This window comes from Zophobas morio, unplaced genomic scaffold, assembly GCF_036711695.1.
Source record: "Zophobas morio isolate AGI-343-1 ecotype UQ-CSIRO unplaced genomic scaffold, CSIRO_AGI_Zmor_V1 ptg000031l, whole genome shotgun sequence".
Taxonomy (NCBI): domain Eukaryota; kingdom Metazoa; phylum Arthropoda; class Insecta; order Coleoptera; family Tenebrionidae; genus Zophobas; species Zophobas morio.
The window spans coordinates 12,406,679-12,423,225 of record NW_026972136.1 but is presented as its reverse complement, the minus strand read 5'-3'; the positions used below and the strand labels follow the sequence as shown (position 1 = coordinate 12,423,225).

The 16,547-nt window shown below is 32.6% G+C and overlaps 1 protein-coding gene across 2 annotated transcripts in view; it reads right to left on the bottom strand.

Moving 5' to 3' along the window:
* Window positions 1-2,253: 2,253 nt before the first annotated feature.
* The window catches only part of LOC135139299 (cationic amino acid transporter 2-like), a 59,177-nt gene continuing 44,883 nt past the window's right edge, over window positions 2,254-16,547 (bottom strand). For both annotated transcript variants that reach the window (XM_064069483.1, XM_064069482.1), the window contains exons 5-7: window positions 4,665-4,769; window positions 3,552-4,613; window positions 2,254-3,493 (exon numbers count right to left, since the gene is read on the bottom strand). In XM_064069483.1, coding sequence (XP_063925553.1) covers window positions 3,375-3,493; window positions 3,552-4,613; window positions 4,665-4,769 — 1,286 coding nt within the window. In that variant the 3' untranslated portion in view covers window positions 2,254-3,374. The remainder of the gene's footprint in view (window positions 3,494-3,551; window positions 4,614-4,664; window positions 4,770-16,547) is intronic.

Here is a 16,547-nt window from a genome sequence, read left to right as displayed (position 1 = left end):
TACATTGACAGACAGAGAATTGAAACTAAAAAAAAAATCATGATTACTACTTTCAAGTCCAGGGAGAAATACTTGTTACGGGTATTTCACAAGTTTATTTTGTTGTATGGACACCCAAAGGAATAAATATAGAAAAAATTTATAAAGACGAAGAAATATATGTAAAAAGATGGCAGATAAACTTGGCAGATTTTACTTTGGCGCATTATTGCCCGAAATAATTGATTCAAGAAGAAAGAGGAATCTGCCTTTGCGAGAGATTTTTTTAAAATAAATAAAATTTGTTTCTATTTTTTTATGTACTTTAATAATTTATTAGGAGTACATTTTTCATCACCAAGACTTGAATATTTTTATTATAAATATATTTTGAAAATGATCTCTCGGCAAATGAAAACATATACGAACACTTTTTTCGAGTAAACAATGAAGGGAGAAGTTACTGGGCGTAGGGTTTTTTAAAACACCTCCTTTCTGGGATAAGTAGTAGATACACTTAGCTACTTATACGTGTTAAACAAAAGCTGTATTTTATATATTTTTTATTATTATTATAAATATGTTTATTAGTTTTATTAATTAACAAAGCAAAATATATTAACAATAATATTACAATGAATTTTTAGTAATCATGTGTATTGAATTCAGGATCCTGAGTGGAGTAAAAATATTATTTAGTGGCGCTCCTATCGGCAAAGTACTGAACTAACTGCTCAAATTCTGTCGAATTGATACCCATTTTTTTCAATAATTGTTAGTTTTTGTTAAAAACTCTGCTAACCAATAGATCATTAATTTTCCTCTGATATTCCTGTTAAAATTATTCGACGTATTTTGCATTAATTTGTGGTATATTTTGATTTTAATAAATACATTATTATTTAAACAAATTGTACCACTAACAAAGATTTAATGACTCTGCGCCCTGTAAAAAGTGATGTTTTATCCATGTGCTAATTTTCAAGCGATTCTATGACGGTTATGACTCAAAAAACTTGAAAATAAAACATGCAATGGTGCTTTTTTACGATATTTCCCAGCCATATTTTTTTAGTTGATTGAACTGGTCTCTGCGCTCTAGAATATGGAAAAAGCTGCAGTTTGATGTATGATACATCTATATTAATATCATTTTTTCATACAAAAAACCAAAAAAGTGCTATACCTCGTCTAGCGAGTCCCCTTAAGTTGAAAATGGTCCTTGTAAAATGTTCTGATCTTATTTTGGAATTGGCTCTAAATACACCCGAGTGAAATTTTCATGAAAATTTGGCGGCGTCTTTCTCGGTATCAAACTATTTTCACGATAACTGACACAGTTTTTCTTTTTAAATTAGGTGTCTCGATGTAATTTAAGGACAATTTTAAAATCATACCGTCACGGAGAAACACTAGAAATTATGTAGAAGTTCTGGGGGAAGGAAAAAGTTAGACGAGTTTAAAAATCACTTTTTTAAGGAACAGTTAGTGTGACGGGCCGTCACTAAATCAGTTCACGAGAAAATTGCAACAAAAACACGAAAAACAAATCTCCAGAGCATAAAAACAAAATTTGCAAATCATAATTACTTAACACCAATCCCCAAACGTAACAACAAAATTCGCATATTCGCAAATTTCAAATATCATTGCGCTTGTCAGGCATTTCGAACAACATGCGTAGAACTGTACACCCATAAAAACCGCCAATCGCAATTACTTCCATTAGAATTCATACCCAAACTAAAACAGTAGCAGGCGAAACCGAAAAATGTACGACATCGGCCATCAGAGACGAAATCCTATTCAAACCAAACTATACCTTATAAAACAGTAAAATAAGACCTAAAATCGCATCCCAGGCAGGCCATAACTTACTTAAGTAACACAAAATAAAGAAGCAAAAATCCCTAAAAACACTAGCGCAGAAAGCGATTTTCATTCAAGTTTCGAGCTGCCGTAGGCCACGCTGTCCGATTTTTCTGCCATTTTTGAGTAAATTTTGAAGAAATCCAGACTTAGAAAAATTTGCTACATACTAATACTAATACTTTTAGACCCGGTTTATAGAACGCGAACTAAAGTTAATTCGCGATTAATTTTTAATTCAGGTCCGTTGCTACGCAATGTGCATGCAAATGTTGAATTTTCCGCTAGTTTTAAAATTTTGTGCGCATGTTTCATTTTTCCGGGAAGTTTGAGTTATCAGTATCACAGTGTTAATTCAGTAAAGCTATAGATGACGATGTTAGTTAAATTGAATGGAGACGCGTGTGCAAAAGAAAATGGGAGGGTATAAATGGGTGGTACGGGCTGAATAACTACACACATAGTAGAATTCGTGTTAAAATATATTGTAATACGTACTAATGCTTTTACGGCACTGTATTTACGCCCGGGTTTTTAAAAAATCAGTAAATACTAAAAACATCATTTAGTTTACCTCATTTCGATTTGGATAAAGCAGTTAATAATACCTATTTAAAAGTTGACAACATTTTCTAAGAGACACTAGGCTACTTTTTAAAACATTGCCTGCAATTGACTATTTTTATTAAACAAAAACAAAAAATTAATTAATTCTAAAGCTTTTAAATTTGCTCTCTTACATTGTCGATATTCTAAAGCCTGAATTATAACTTTCATTATACTTAGTAATTACTAAAAAACAGCCTAGAAATATAATACATCACTAGAGAGCGGATTTCTGTCGGGCTAGGCAAAGCCAAACTCGGTACGGCTCGTACGGGATGGGAATTCATTGCAGTTAAGGGCTGCACTTCGTTTATTTGAGATTAGAATAACGTTGCTTCGTTGCACTCTGCTGTTAATTCTCGTTCTCATTTGCGTAGCCGTTTGATTAATAAATCGTTAATTGTATTTATGGAATAAGTGACGATTAAATTTAGTGATTATCTATCACCCGCTACTGAGTCCCGGCGATCCAGCGCGTCCCCACCTATAATCGTGACGTAGCCCGACAGAAATCCGCTGTCTATACATCACACAGATAAAGTATCTTCACTTTATTATGGCAAAAAACAGAAATTAGAAACAACTTTTTTATTGAAAACAACACTCAAAACATGTTTGTGTAAAAAACATACTTTTTATTTATGCGGTATTATAATATTTACAATTCTAATTAAAAGTCTTAATAAAACATTAATTACCATTTGCATGTTTATGCAAAATATATCTACAAGATTTTGTCATTTACTTTAAGCATGGTTCGACTACCTATATTTTGTACACAGATTCATCAATCATCATCGACATACCGAACTAAACAAATGTCATGATAATTAAAAACGTTTTTTAAACAATGATAATAAATAAGTATATTACAGTATAAAGCTTATCACATTCACACTAATACAAGTAATATCGTTTTGTTAAAATTTAGTGACTTCTTTATCTGCAGTTTTCGTTGCGTTTTCTTTCAGTTCATGCTCCAATCTGAGCTTTCGTTCCTCGCTGTTCCTCAAGCCATAAAAGAAGTAAATTAGAAAACCTAAAATGAAAAACTTTGTAATTACCGAAGATCATTACAGCATAGTTTAGTAATTTACCTATAACCAACCAAACCGCAAACCGAATCCAAGTATCTTTATCTAATTCCAGCATTAGATACAAGTTAATTATGATACTCAAACAAGGAATAAACGGAACCCACGGGACTTTAAAAGACAGTTTAACTTCGTCAGTAGGCTGCCTTGCTATTACGACGATAAGGATTAACATGATTATAGTGACAATCACAAAAAGAGTCAAGACATATGGTTTTTCGAAGACGTCAAGGGCATAAATGATAAATGCATCAAAACCCGCGGTGAAAACGGCGAAGATTATTATGCTCCAATTGGTGATTTTTGTGGATGTGGAGGTTGCGTGTTTGTTCATATTTAAATTGAAAATTTGTTTAAACATTCCAAAGAATGTGTAGTTTTCTTCTTTTTTTAGTTCGAGGTCGGGGTAACTGTTTCCTTCTACAGGTTCATACCTGAGAATTAAGACGCACACTGCGACTATGGTATAAGCCAGAAGCGTACCAATAGACATCATATTTATCAACTGATCGGTGTTAAATAATATTGCCATAATTGCGACCAAAATTCCGGATAGAACTGTGGCTATGATAGGAGTTTTTGTCTTTGGATTGATTTTGGCAAGAAACTTGAAAATCAGTCCGTCGTTAGCCATAGCATAGATAACTCTAGGCAGAGGAAACATAGCTCCTAAGAGACTAGTACAAAGGGCTATCACTGCCCCTATAGTTACTATCCATTTAATAGGAGTCCATCCCAATTTTTCGTAAACATAGGGCAAGGGAGCCGTAGCATCTTGGTCGTAGTAAGGCCACATCATAGTCAAAACTGTCGAAATACCGAAGTATGCCAAAAATATGATAATCAAGGAAATAACGATTGCTAAGGGAATGTTCCTCTGGGGGTTTTTGGCCTCTTCTCCTGTTGTAGCGACAGCATCAAACCCGACGAATCCATAAAAGCATTGAGCTGCTCCTGCCATTATTCCAGCGACTCCAAAAGGCATGAAACCTCCATCCCCAGCGTTTTCCTTGATTACAGGGTCTGTTATATTTGCTACGTCTAACTGCCAATTGGCAGGATCGGCTAAAATGTAAAGTTTAGTTTGGGTTTTTTTGCAGTAATACAGATTGTTACATTTAATGGCTCCAGAAACAATGACGATGGTTACAGTGGTCAGATTGAGGGCAGTAAAAACGTTATTGAGCCGCGAGGATTCCTTTACACCGACAGAAAGTAGACCTGGAACATGTTTTAGCATTAAATTTTCGGAACTGTAAAATTAAACAGACTTCGTTGATGTGTGATGAATTTCTTTCAACTTTACAAATTAGATTAAAAAAATGTTAGAATTTTGTTGGTCGTACACAAAATAGTATAAGCATCACGAAAGTTGAAAGGTTTACCGGTAACAGAAATTTTGTCTTCTGTAATATCCTGTTAAATTACTAGATGTACTCTAGTATCTCAGATTTTTCAAACAGTAAAAATCAAGAAAGTCTTGTTGCATTTTTTTAACAGTAGTTAGTTAGTAGTAACACTTTTATATCTATACCTACTATGTATTTTGTTTAGCAATAAATTTAGTTTAAAAATATTGTGAAATTGAAAAAAAAATTACAGAGAATGAGAGTGCACTCTCCATTTTGCTTTAATTTTTTCAACCAGTTCAACAGTTTCCTTACAATTTGCAATCATCATTTTTTAGACTTCTTTTAAAAAATTTAATTACTGATGAGTTGTTGCATGCCGTCAAAGCCGAAACATAACAAACACAAGAGAGTTACACACAAAAATATGGTATAATGAACTGGGGGAAAACAGAATAAAGATAAATCGTCGTCTGAGAACTTGTTTGATCCACAAACCGGACTGCGCTCAGGCCAATGTCGACTCTAAGCGTTCAGCATTTCTGGGGGAAATGGAAATGGTTATTATTTAGATGCTTTTATTTACAAACAATTTTTTTTTTGTTTAACTAAGAATTAATTCTTTAAATGTGTTTGATACTAACAGAACGTCCTAAATTAACAATATTAGTGGAACCATAGTTATGCAATAGATTTTTTTCGGGAAAGTGCAGTTATTTTTATGTTTTAGAAGCACTGTGTTCTATTTTGTATTAATTTTTACAATTTTTTAGTCACAGTCTTGGTGGTTAATTATTTTCCATACTTTCTTAATTCTTCAATTTTCCAATTTATTTTTTAATTTTTAGATTTTCCAATTTTTCGATGTTTCGAAATATAAATAGGCCAAAATCGAAAAATCGAAAAGTTACAAAATTGATACATCGAGAGAGTGACCAATCAAAACATCGAAACATCCGAATCTCGATAAATCGAGATCTCAAAAAAGAAATTGAAAAATGGAAAATTTAAAAATTCGGAAAATTGGAAAATTAAAATATTGAAAGATTGATAAATTGAGAAATCGAAACATAAAACAGTCGAACAATTGAAAAATCTAAAGTTTAAAAATTGGTCTAAAGAGTTTAGACAGTACTTCCCTCGCTGTCGGAAACTTGACGACTGCATGCCTATTGTGTTTTTTTTCTCATTACATTTTTGTAGTGGGAATTTAAAAAAAAATTGCGATGACGTCATCAACATTTTTGCAAGGACACGTATATCAGTTGGGATAGATGTAGTGTAATACTAAGAATAAAATTATTATATTCTCAAATTTTCGGGAAAATGAATTGGGTCGTTTGAATATTGATTTGTAATATAATCAATAAAATAACGAAACAATTTACTCACGTATACCTACGTATCAGAGGCAACTAAAAATCGTGTATGTATAAACATTGTTAATTTAAGATGACAGGCGTAACAGCATACGTGAGAGCCAAACACAGAAACTGTAAACAAAACGACCGTCGGTTTTTTTGCTTCGACTTCCGCTTATTATATAAAACATTGGGTTTTATTTTAATTCTTGACGGTGAAATTCACAATTGGTTGATTATAAACATGTCTATTTCGCATTCGCGGAACCAAGTGACCGCATAAAACAAATGCAGATTTGTAACGTTAAAGTCGATGTAAATAAGCGTGCTACCCTTATGTTTCAACCGAGTTTTTCCTTTAACAAATTTTGTGTCTACCAAATTGGGTTGGTTGGGGTGTAATACTAATAATAAGTGTTGCCTTTAATTTAATCAATAAAATAAATTGACTTCATTAATTTTTTTGAACCACCTCTTAAGAAAATCTAAAAAATATGAATGGAATGATAAATCACAAGTACAAACTCATCATATTTTTTGCATTTTAGATAGGATTTATTCAGCAAAATTTAAGGGTGACGTCATCAATTTTTTTAGGAGGGATGAACAAATACATTTTGAACAAAAGTTTACCATGCTTATAATAACTTTAAAATATTCCCAAGATTTCAAAGCATTCGGTTTTGTAATTCCTGATTAAATCGATAAAATAAATTCACGCCTTCATTAATTTTTTTGAGTCACCCTGCATATGCAAATCCAAAAATATGAATGGAATGATAAATCACAAGTACAGACTCATCATATTTTGTACATTTTAGATGCGATTTATTCGGCAAATTTTCGAGCTGACGTCATCAAGTTTTTGTAGGGGATAAGCAAATATATTTTGACTAAACATTTATTATGCTCTTTATAACCTTAAAACATCTGCAAGATGTCAGAGCATTCGGTTTTGTAGTTCCTGATTAAATCAATAAAATAAATTTACGCATTCATTAATTTTTTTGAGTCACTCTGTATATGCAAATCCAAAAAATATGAATGGAGTGATAAATGACAAGTACAGGCTCATCATATTGTGTACATTTTAGATATGATTTATTCGGCAAACTTTCGAGCTGACGTCATCAAGTTTTTGGAGGGGATAAGCAAATATATTTTGACTAAACATTTATTATGCTCTTTATGACCTTAAAACATCTGCAAGATTTCAGAGCATTCGGTTTTGTAGTTCCTGATTAAATCAATAAAATATATTTACGCATTCATTAATTTTTTTGAGTCACCCTGTATATGCAAATCCAAAAAATATTAATGGAGTGATAGTTCACAAGTACAGACTCATCATATTTTGTACATTTTAGATATGATTTATTCCACAAACTTTTGAGCTGACGTCATCAAGTTTTTGGAGGGGATAAGCAAATATTTTTTGACTAAAGATTTATGATGCTCTTTATAGCCTTAAAACATGTGCAACATTTCAAAGCATTCTGGTTAGCAGATTAAAAATTAAATTTCAAAATGTTGTTTTATAATTTTGATTTTTTTTCCAAAAATCTGGACGTTTCGGGTGAAAAGTCGATTCAGAGTTGTAAACTACATGTGTAGGACTATGTTATTTTATACAATTGAAAACCCATTTACTATGTACAATTTTGAAGTGACGTCATCGCTTTAGTGGTGGGGATGATTCGACAAATTTTGGTTAGCGTTTTACCATCTACATGATATTCTTAATATAAGTACAAAATTTCACAACAATCGGTCGAGTACTTTCGGAGATTATCTGTCTAATAAAAATCCGTGACAACAGACGGACAGACGGACAGACGGACAGACGGACAGACGGACGGACAGACGGACAGACGGACAGACGGACAGACGGACAGACGGACAGACGGACAGACAGACGGAAATGGGAGACCTATTTCTTCGTCTTCTAGGGGTCATGAAAGATCGAGAAAACGTAAAAGTAGAGAGTCGGCCGACGGACTCGATTACAATACTTCCTTTGCTTACGCTCGGGAAGTAAAAAACGAAAATTTGAAGAATTGAAATATTGAAAAGTCCCAAAACTGAAAGAAATATCCGAAAATTAAGAAACTAAAAAATTGGAAAATTGAGAAATCGAAAAACCAAAAAAGCAAAGTCGAAAAATCGAAAAGTCGAAGAATTGAAGAACTGATTAATCGAAACTTTGAGAAGTCGGAAAATGGGAAAATGAAAAATAGATTAATTGAGAAAGCAGAAAACTGAAAATTTAGCAACGCAAAATTTGAAAAATAGAAATTCTAAAGAACTGAAAAATAAAAAAATCTTGAATTTAAAACATTGAACAATAAAAATATCGCAGAACCGAAAAATCGAGAAATCCAAACATGAAAAAATCGAAAAATAAAAATTCTAAAATCTAAAATTTAAAAATTGAAAAACTGAAAAATCGACAAATCAAGAAATTGGAACCCCAGAATTTAAAAAATTGAAAAATTGAAAAATCGGATAACTGAAAAATCGAAACATCGAAAAATTCAAAAACTGCGACATCGAAAAATCAGAGGATCGAGAAGTTGAGAAAATTTTTTACTTTTCGGGTTTTCGATTTTTCGTTGTTTCGATTTTTGAATTACACGATTTCTCAATTTTCCAATTTTTAAATTTTCGAGTTTCAATTTCTCGATTTGTTGGTTTTTCAGTTTTTCGATTTTTAAATTTTAGATTTTCGAATTTTGATTTTTTTGATTTTTAGATGTTCGGATTTCTCCATTTCTCAATTTTACGATATTTAAACTTGTCAATGATTTAAATTTTAGATTTTTCGATTTTTCATTTCCTCAATATTTTTTAAATTTTCAAATTTTGACGTTTCTGAATTTTCAGTTTTCCGACTTCTCAATTAATCTATTTTTTTATTTTCCAATTTCTTGATTTCCCAAAGCTTCAATTTTTCAATTCTGTAGTTCCTCAACGTTTTGATTTTTCAATTCTTTAGTTCTTCAACGTTTCGATTTTTCAGGTTTTTGATTTTTCGATTTTTTAAGTTCGATTTTTCGACTTAGCTTTTTTGACTTTTCGATTGATTTCTCAATTTTTCAGTTTTTCAATTTTTCGAAATTTCAGTTTTGGGATTTTTTAGTATTTCGAGTTTTCGGTTTTTTGAATTCAGGGATTTTTCGGTTTCTCGACATTTTACTTTTTATGTTTTCAATTTTTCGTTTTTAAAACTTTCGATTTTTCAATTTTTCGACTGTTTTATACTTTGATTTCTCAATTTTTCAACTTTTTGATATTTTAACTGTTTCTCTATATTTCAATTTTTCAATTTTCGGAATTTTTAAATTTTCGATTTTCCAATTTTTCGATGTTTCGAAAAATCCCAAAACTGAAAGAAATATCCAAAAATTGAAAAATTAAAAAACTGGAAAATTGAGAAATCGAAAAACCAAAAAAGCAAAGTCGAAAAATCGAAGAATTGAAGAACTGCTAAATCGAAACTTTGAGAAGTGGAGAAATGGGAAAATCAAAAATAGATTAATTGAGAAACTATAAATTGAAAATTTAGCAACGTCAAAATTTGAAAAATTTGAAAAATAAAAATACTGAAGAACTGAAAAATCAAAAATCGATAAATCTAAAAATCTTGAATTTTAAACATTGAACATTAAAATATAGCAAAATTGAAAAATCGAGAAATGCAAACATCAAAAAACGAAAAACCGAGAAATCCAAAATCGAAAATCGAAAAGTTCATAAACTGAGACATCGAGAAATCGAAAAATCAGAGGATCGGGAAATTAAGGAGTAGAAAGCCGAGAAGAAAAGTTAAACAAAACGTCTGAATTCGATAAATCGACAAATAAAAATTGAAAAATCGAAAAATTTTAAGAAAAAAAATTGGAAAATCGAAAATTTAAAAGTTCGGAAAATCGAAAAATTGAAATAAGGAAGAACTGAAAACTCGAGAAACCGAAAAACTTTAAAAATTGAAAAATTAAAACATCGAAAAGTTGAAAATCTGAAGTTTAACGAAAAATTGAAAATAAAAAAAGTAAAAAATCCAGGAGTCCAAAAATCGAAAAATCGAAATATTCAAAAATCCCAAAACTGAAAGAAACATCCAAAAAATTAAGAAACTAAAAAATTGGAAAATTGGGACATCGAAAAACTAAAAAAGCAAACTCGAAAAATCGTAAGCTTGAAAAATTGAAAAATTGAAAAATCAAAAACCTGAAGAATCGAAAAATTGAAGAACTGAAGAAGTGAAAAATCGAAACTTTGGGAAGTCGAGAAATGGGAAAATAAAAAAAGATTATTTCAGAAATCCGAAAACCGAAAATTTAGAAATGTCAAAATTTGAAAAATCGAATAATCGAAATATTTAGAAACCATAAAATTGAAGAGGACAAAAATTGAGACTGAAACATCGGAAAATTGAGAAATCGAAAAGCCGAAAACTCTCAATAGCGTATTTATAAACCACAAATTCAGGACTATGCTGATTGCTACTTTTTAACATTTAAATAACATTTATTCGACAAAATTGTAAGATGACATCATCAATTCCTGGAGGACATGATCGGATCTATTTTGACTAACGATTTAACATGCTTCCAATAACTATAAACTGGAAAATGTTGTTGATTTTTTTTCCAAAAATCTTAACATCTAAGGTAAACACTCAAACTCATAAACAGTAAACGGAGGATATAAAGTTTAAATTACATCTACTATCGTAAAATTTGGAGATTACGTCATTGTTGGTGGCAAATTTTGGTGAGCGTTAATTTTGTCATTCGAGAACATTATGTATTAAATCGTTAAAATGTTCAACAATTTTGTTCACTTAAAGTCCGACCAGATGGTCGAAACGGGTTAGTTCTTCCTAGTGGATGTGCATCAGATCAGCTCTAATGAAAGTCGGCTTACAAATAAATCGCTTAGAGACGATATTGGCCTGAGTGCGCTCTGGTTTGTAGATCAAACAAGTTCTCAGACGACGAAATATAAAAAGAATGAAACTATGGTAGTAAGCAAATGTGAGACAATAGGATAAAATATTTCCATACAAGGTGAAAGTATGAACTAAACTAATGACTTTAAGTATCTTGGAGCAGTACTGAAGGCTCATGGTCATATGAAGACAAAAATAAACAGCCACATAACGAGTGGAAATAATTTATTCCATTTCTTAAATACACCATTTGTACGAAAGAAATAAACTTACAATTGACTATTTTGATTTACGGATGTGGTGCTTGGACCCGTAACGACAATCTTAGAAGCAAAATTCAAGCAAATGAACTAAAATATCTTAAAGTCACCTTAGATTAGTAGTGACAAGAAAGACAAACTCCGAAACAAACACATACGTGAATTACTCAAAGTTAAATGTTATTTAAAACCCAAACGTATTCTCCGTTCCTAAGATGAATAATTATTTAATAAAGATTTTTTTTTATTTAATAAAGATTGATTTTTTTGAGGCAGCGTTGTCAATTTTTTGGAGAAAATTTTGCCTAGCGTTTTACCACAAATTTGAAATATCATAACGAAGTCAGTAAATAAGTGCATTGGTACATCCTTTGAACTATAAAGAAATTTTTTCAAGACAAAATTTAATTGTGATAGCCGTCATTAAGATCGACATAATAATATTTGACTTAGTTAAAACTGGCTTAACTTGACAAGTAAATCTGCTAGTAACAGATCACCGTAAATGCCAGTTTGCTTATCATATTGACACTCATTTACTCCGTACCATTTATAAATCGGAAACTGCCTGAATTGTGGTCACCTACATTTAAAATTTCAAATTTGGCGCTACAACTAGATGGCAGCAATGAGGAGGAAGCAGCACGGGACGGGAGGGCATCAAAAACAGAATAATAAAACCGCTGGTTCGAAGACTAAAAATTAGTTTTACTAAAAAACCGACTACAGTTTCAGGAGTGGGATGAACGACCTTAACATCGGAATGACCAATGTCCGATTTGTGTTTGTGAAGTGCTGATTCATGGAATAGTTACACGGATAAATGGTAGAAGAGTCAAGCACGTGGGAAATGTGAGGTTATGTCAACTCATCACGTTTTTCGTAAAAGGAGAAGATGGCAAGAACCCTCCAAGAAGTGGAGTTGTGTGACGACGCTATTAAGAATGGTCCTTATGCATCGGTACGTACGCTATACGGCCTTGCCTTTGACGACGGTATAGTCGGTTGAACAGACAGAAGCTGTGTTAATGGACTGGTTTCCCTTTTGAGATCGCATCAGATGACTTCAATGAGAAAGTGGATGAGGTAGTGCAGAATTTTACGATCGCAGAACTTTGTGGAGTCGGCCTTCTACTGGGGTTGAATTGTGCAGGTACTCACCAAGAAGTGGCCGAGAGAATTTGTTCAGTGTTGACTGATTTTGATCTGTTTACACAAGAAAGAGTTGTTCAAGAACAAGAGAGTGAAGACGAGGACGACGAAGATGATCCGGTAGACAGTGATGATGGTCGAGCAGGCGCGGCAGCAGTCCCTACGTTCACCATGTCTTTCAGAGACATCGAAGATTCCGTACGCACTTTTAGTGGTGATGACAATTATGCAATCGAGACTTGGGTCGCAGACTTTGAAGACATCGCTAAACTTATGAAGTGGTCGGAACTGCAACGACTAGTTTTTGCAAAGAAATCATTAACTGGGCTTGCTAAGTTATTTATCCAAAGTCAGAGCAATTTGGGTACATGGAAGGACTTGAAACGCAGGTTATTGAGTGAATTTTCCAAGAAGGTGAGCACTGCTGAACTGCATCACATGCTGAATAATAGAAAAATGAAAAAAGAAGAATCTCTCCAGGAATACTTGTTGAAGATGCGTGAACTCGCTTCAAAGGGTCAAATTGAAGAGGAGTCAGTAATCGAATACAGTAGACTCGCGATATTGTGAACACCGGTTAACGTGAACATCCGCCTAACGTGAACACACAAATTTTAGTGCACAACCTCGGTAACGTGAACAACGTGCTTCGTTAATGTGAACAGCTAAGTAAGATTTTGTCAAAGAGGCCTACGCAATTTATTACATTTATGTTATTCATAGGAAACATGTCCTTGCCTATTTTGAGTAACAGACCAGAAAAAATAACAGACGTTTTAAAAAAATTAACGTTAAAAGATGCAGTTACAAATTTGCACTTAACGTGGGATTCGTTAGAACCAAAAACCGATGTTGGACTAATATACTTTCCCAAGGTGATAACGACCCAGATGATGATACACCTACCGCTAAACATTTTAAAGGAACAGTTGCAATGCAATGCTGTTAACAAAACAGTCTCTGAAGTAAAATAATTTTTGAATTCGATTAATCCAGAGGTTCAGTGTACTAATAACGATATTGACCAATGGAATAACGACAAACTTTTAGAAGAAGACAAGAACACTGACTATACAAACAAAGGAAGTGAACATGAAGAAGACTTAACTGTAGAAACTTTAAAGGATTCTGTTTCACACGAAGAAGCTGTAGAAGCATTTAATAAAATTATTAGTTGGGCCAAAGAAAATGGGGCAAATTACTCAGATTTCTTGATTTTATCAAAACTACGATCAAAAGCATTTGAAAAGTCTCAAAAGAGGCTAAAACAGACAACACTTACAAGTTACTTTTCAAAATAAATTTATGTATCAGTTTACGTTTTTTGTTTAATAAAAGTTCTTTATAATAACACATATTTTTCACATACCCTCGCTGCTATGAACAATTCGTAAATGTGAACAAGGCTTACCTTAATTAGTTCACACTATCGCGAGTCTACTGTATGTCATTCAAGGTATCAACGATGATCCTGAACACAAATTTTTGTTGTATGAAGCTAAAACTTATGTCGACTTAAAGAAAAAAATTGAAGTTTATGAGAAGATTAGAAAGACCCGTACACCTTCGACTCAATCTGTTGGTCAACGTTTCCGAAAGCATAACGAAAACAGAGGAACTTATTCTCCGGGGTCTGTAGGAGCGAAGGGCAGTAGTAAAACCCCTCCAAATCAGAACATAATTAGAAGATGCTATAATTGTAATGGTGTGGGCCATTTCGCCTCAAATTGTCCAATTCCGGTGAAGGAAAAGGGTTCCTGTTACAATTGCGGTTCAAAGGAACATCAGAAGAGGAATTGTCCAGGGAATAAAAAGGAAGACAACACCACCAATGTGATATCAACCGAGACACAAGATCCCTATATGGTAAACGTTAAGATTAATGTTAAAGATGATTGTCAAACCGAATGTAGCTATAATTTGAATTCATTAATCGATACAGGTAGCCCAATTTCAGTTGTAAAAGTTCGGTATGTCACCGAAAATAATTTCAATGAAGGTCTAAATCCAAATTTAAATTTCGTGGGTGTGAATGGATCGAAGCTTGATATTTTGGGTATTTTTAACACGGAAGTATTTGTTAATGAAACTGTTTTACCCATAAAATTCTATGTAGTTCCTAGTAGCACCATGTCCTTTAACGCTATATTAGGTAGAGATTTTCTCAATGCCAAGGGTTTTACGTTTACGTTAGGAGATCATTTAAAAATTATTTCAAACGAATTTGAGAAAGTAAATAACTTTGACGAAATTTTACATGTCGATTTTAAGGTAGGTGAAGAAATAAAAAGTAACAAAGAAGTACAGATCAATCCTTGTTTAGATTATGATAAAAAAGTGGAAGTTTTGGAAGTGTATGATAATTTTTATTTATGTAATGACTCGCCAAAGATTGATTGTAATTACGAAATGAACATTTGTGTTAAGAATGATCAACCAATCTCTTTTAGGCCACGGCGTTTATCCTTTTCTGAAAAAGAAAAATTACAAAACATGTTAGACGATCTATTAGAACGAGGCATTATTAGACCTAGTAGCTCTGATTACTGTAGTCCAATTGTACTGGTAAGAAAAAAGACAGGTGATTTAAGGCTTTGCGTTGATTATCGCGAATTAAACAAAATTACTATTAAAGACAACTTTCCTACTCCTTTGATAGAAGACAATCTGGATCGACTTCGAAACAAAAGATATTTTACGACCCTTGATCTTAAGGATGGTTTCCATCATGTTCGTGTAGCAGAATCGTCGATTAAATTTACTAGTTTTATCACACCTTTAGGGCAATTTGAATATCTTAGAATGCCTTTTGGGTTAACTAATGCCCCAAGAGTTTTTAACAGATTTATTAATTTAGTTTTCAATAAATTAATTCGAGCAAACAAAATTATTTTGTAGTTAGACGACATTCTAATAGCGACCAACAGTTACGAAGAACATTTAGATATTTTGAAAGAAGTATTTGGTGCAGCCTCCCAACACAATTTGCTTTTTCGAATTGATAAATGTGCTTTTCTTATGTTTGAAATTTCTTATTTAGGATATCTAGTAAACAATGATGGGATCAGACCTGATCCGAAAAATGTTGAAGCAATTTTGCAGTATCCAATTCCTACAAATGCTAAGGAAGTTCATAGGTTTGTTGGTATTGCTAGTTATTTTCGAAAATTTATAAATGGGTTTTCCGTCCTTACAAAACCTTTATATGACTTGTTAAAAAAGAATGTTGAGTTTCGGTTTGGTGAAAAAGAACTTGAATCATTTGAACAAGTAAAAAATCAATTAGCTTCTTATCCTCTTTTAGCTGTGTATAATCCGCATACCCAAACAGAGTTGCACTGCGATGCATGCACATCTGGGTTTGGAGTTACTTCAAAAACAGTCGTCGGGAAAGTTTCATCCTGTTTTTTATTTTAGTCGTAGGACGACCGAAACCGAATCTAAATATCACAGCTTTGAATTGGAATGTTTAGCCGCTATTTATGCTATTAAACGATTTCATATATATCTTTTCGGTATACATTTTACGATTGTCACAGACTGTGATAGTTTTAGGCTTACTCTGAATAAAAAAAATATTAATGTTCGAATTTCTAGGTGGGCACTATTCTTACAAAATTATGACTACGAATTGCAACATCGTCCAGGAACACGGATGATCCATGTTGATGCTTTAAGTCGAGCCAACAATATTTTAGTACTAGAGGAAAATACACTGGAACAAAATTTAGCTATTTCTCAAAATTTAGATTCGAGTATTCAAAAGGTTAAGTCTGAATTGGAAATCCGCGAAAGTACAAAATTTGAACTTAGGAATGGACTAGTGTATAGAAAGAGCAAAGGAAAGCTTTTATTTTACGTTCCTTCGTTGATGGAAAGTCAGATCTTAACTATGTGTCATGATAATTTCGGTCACGTTGGCG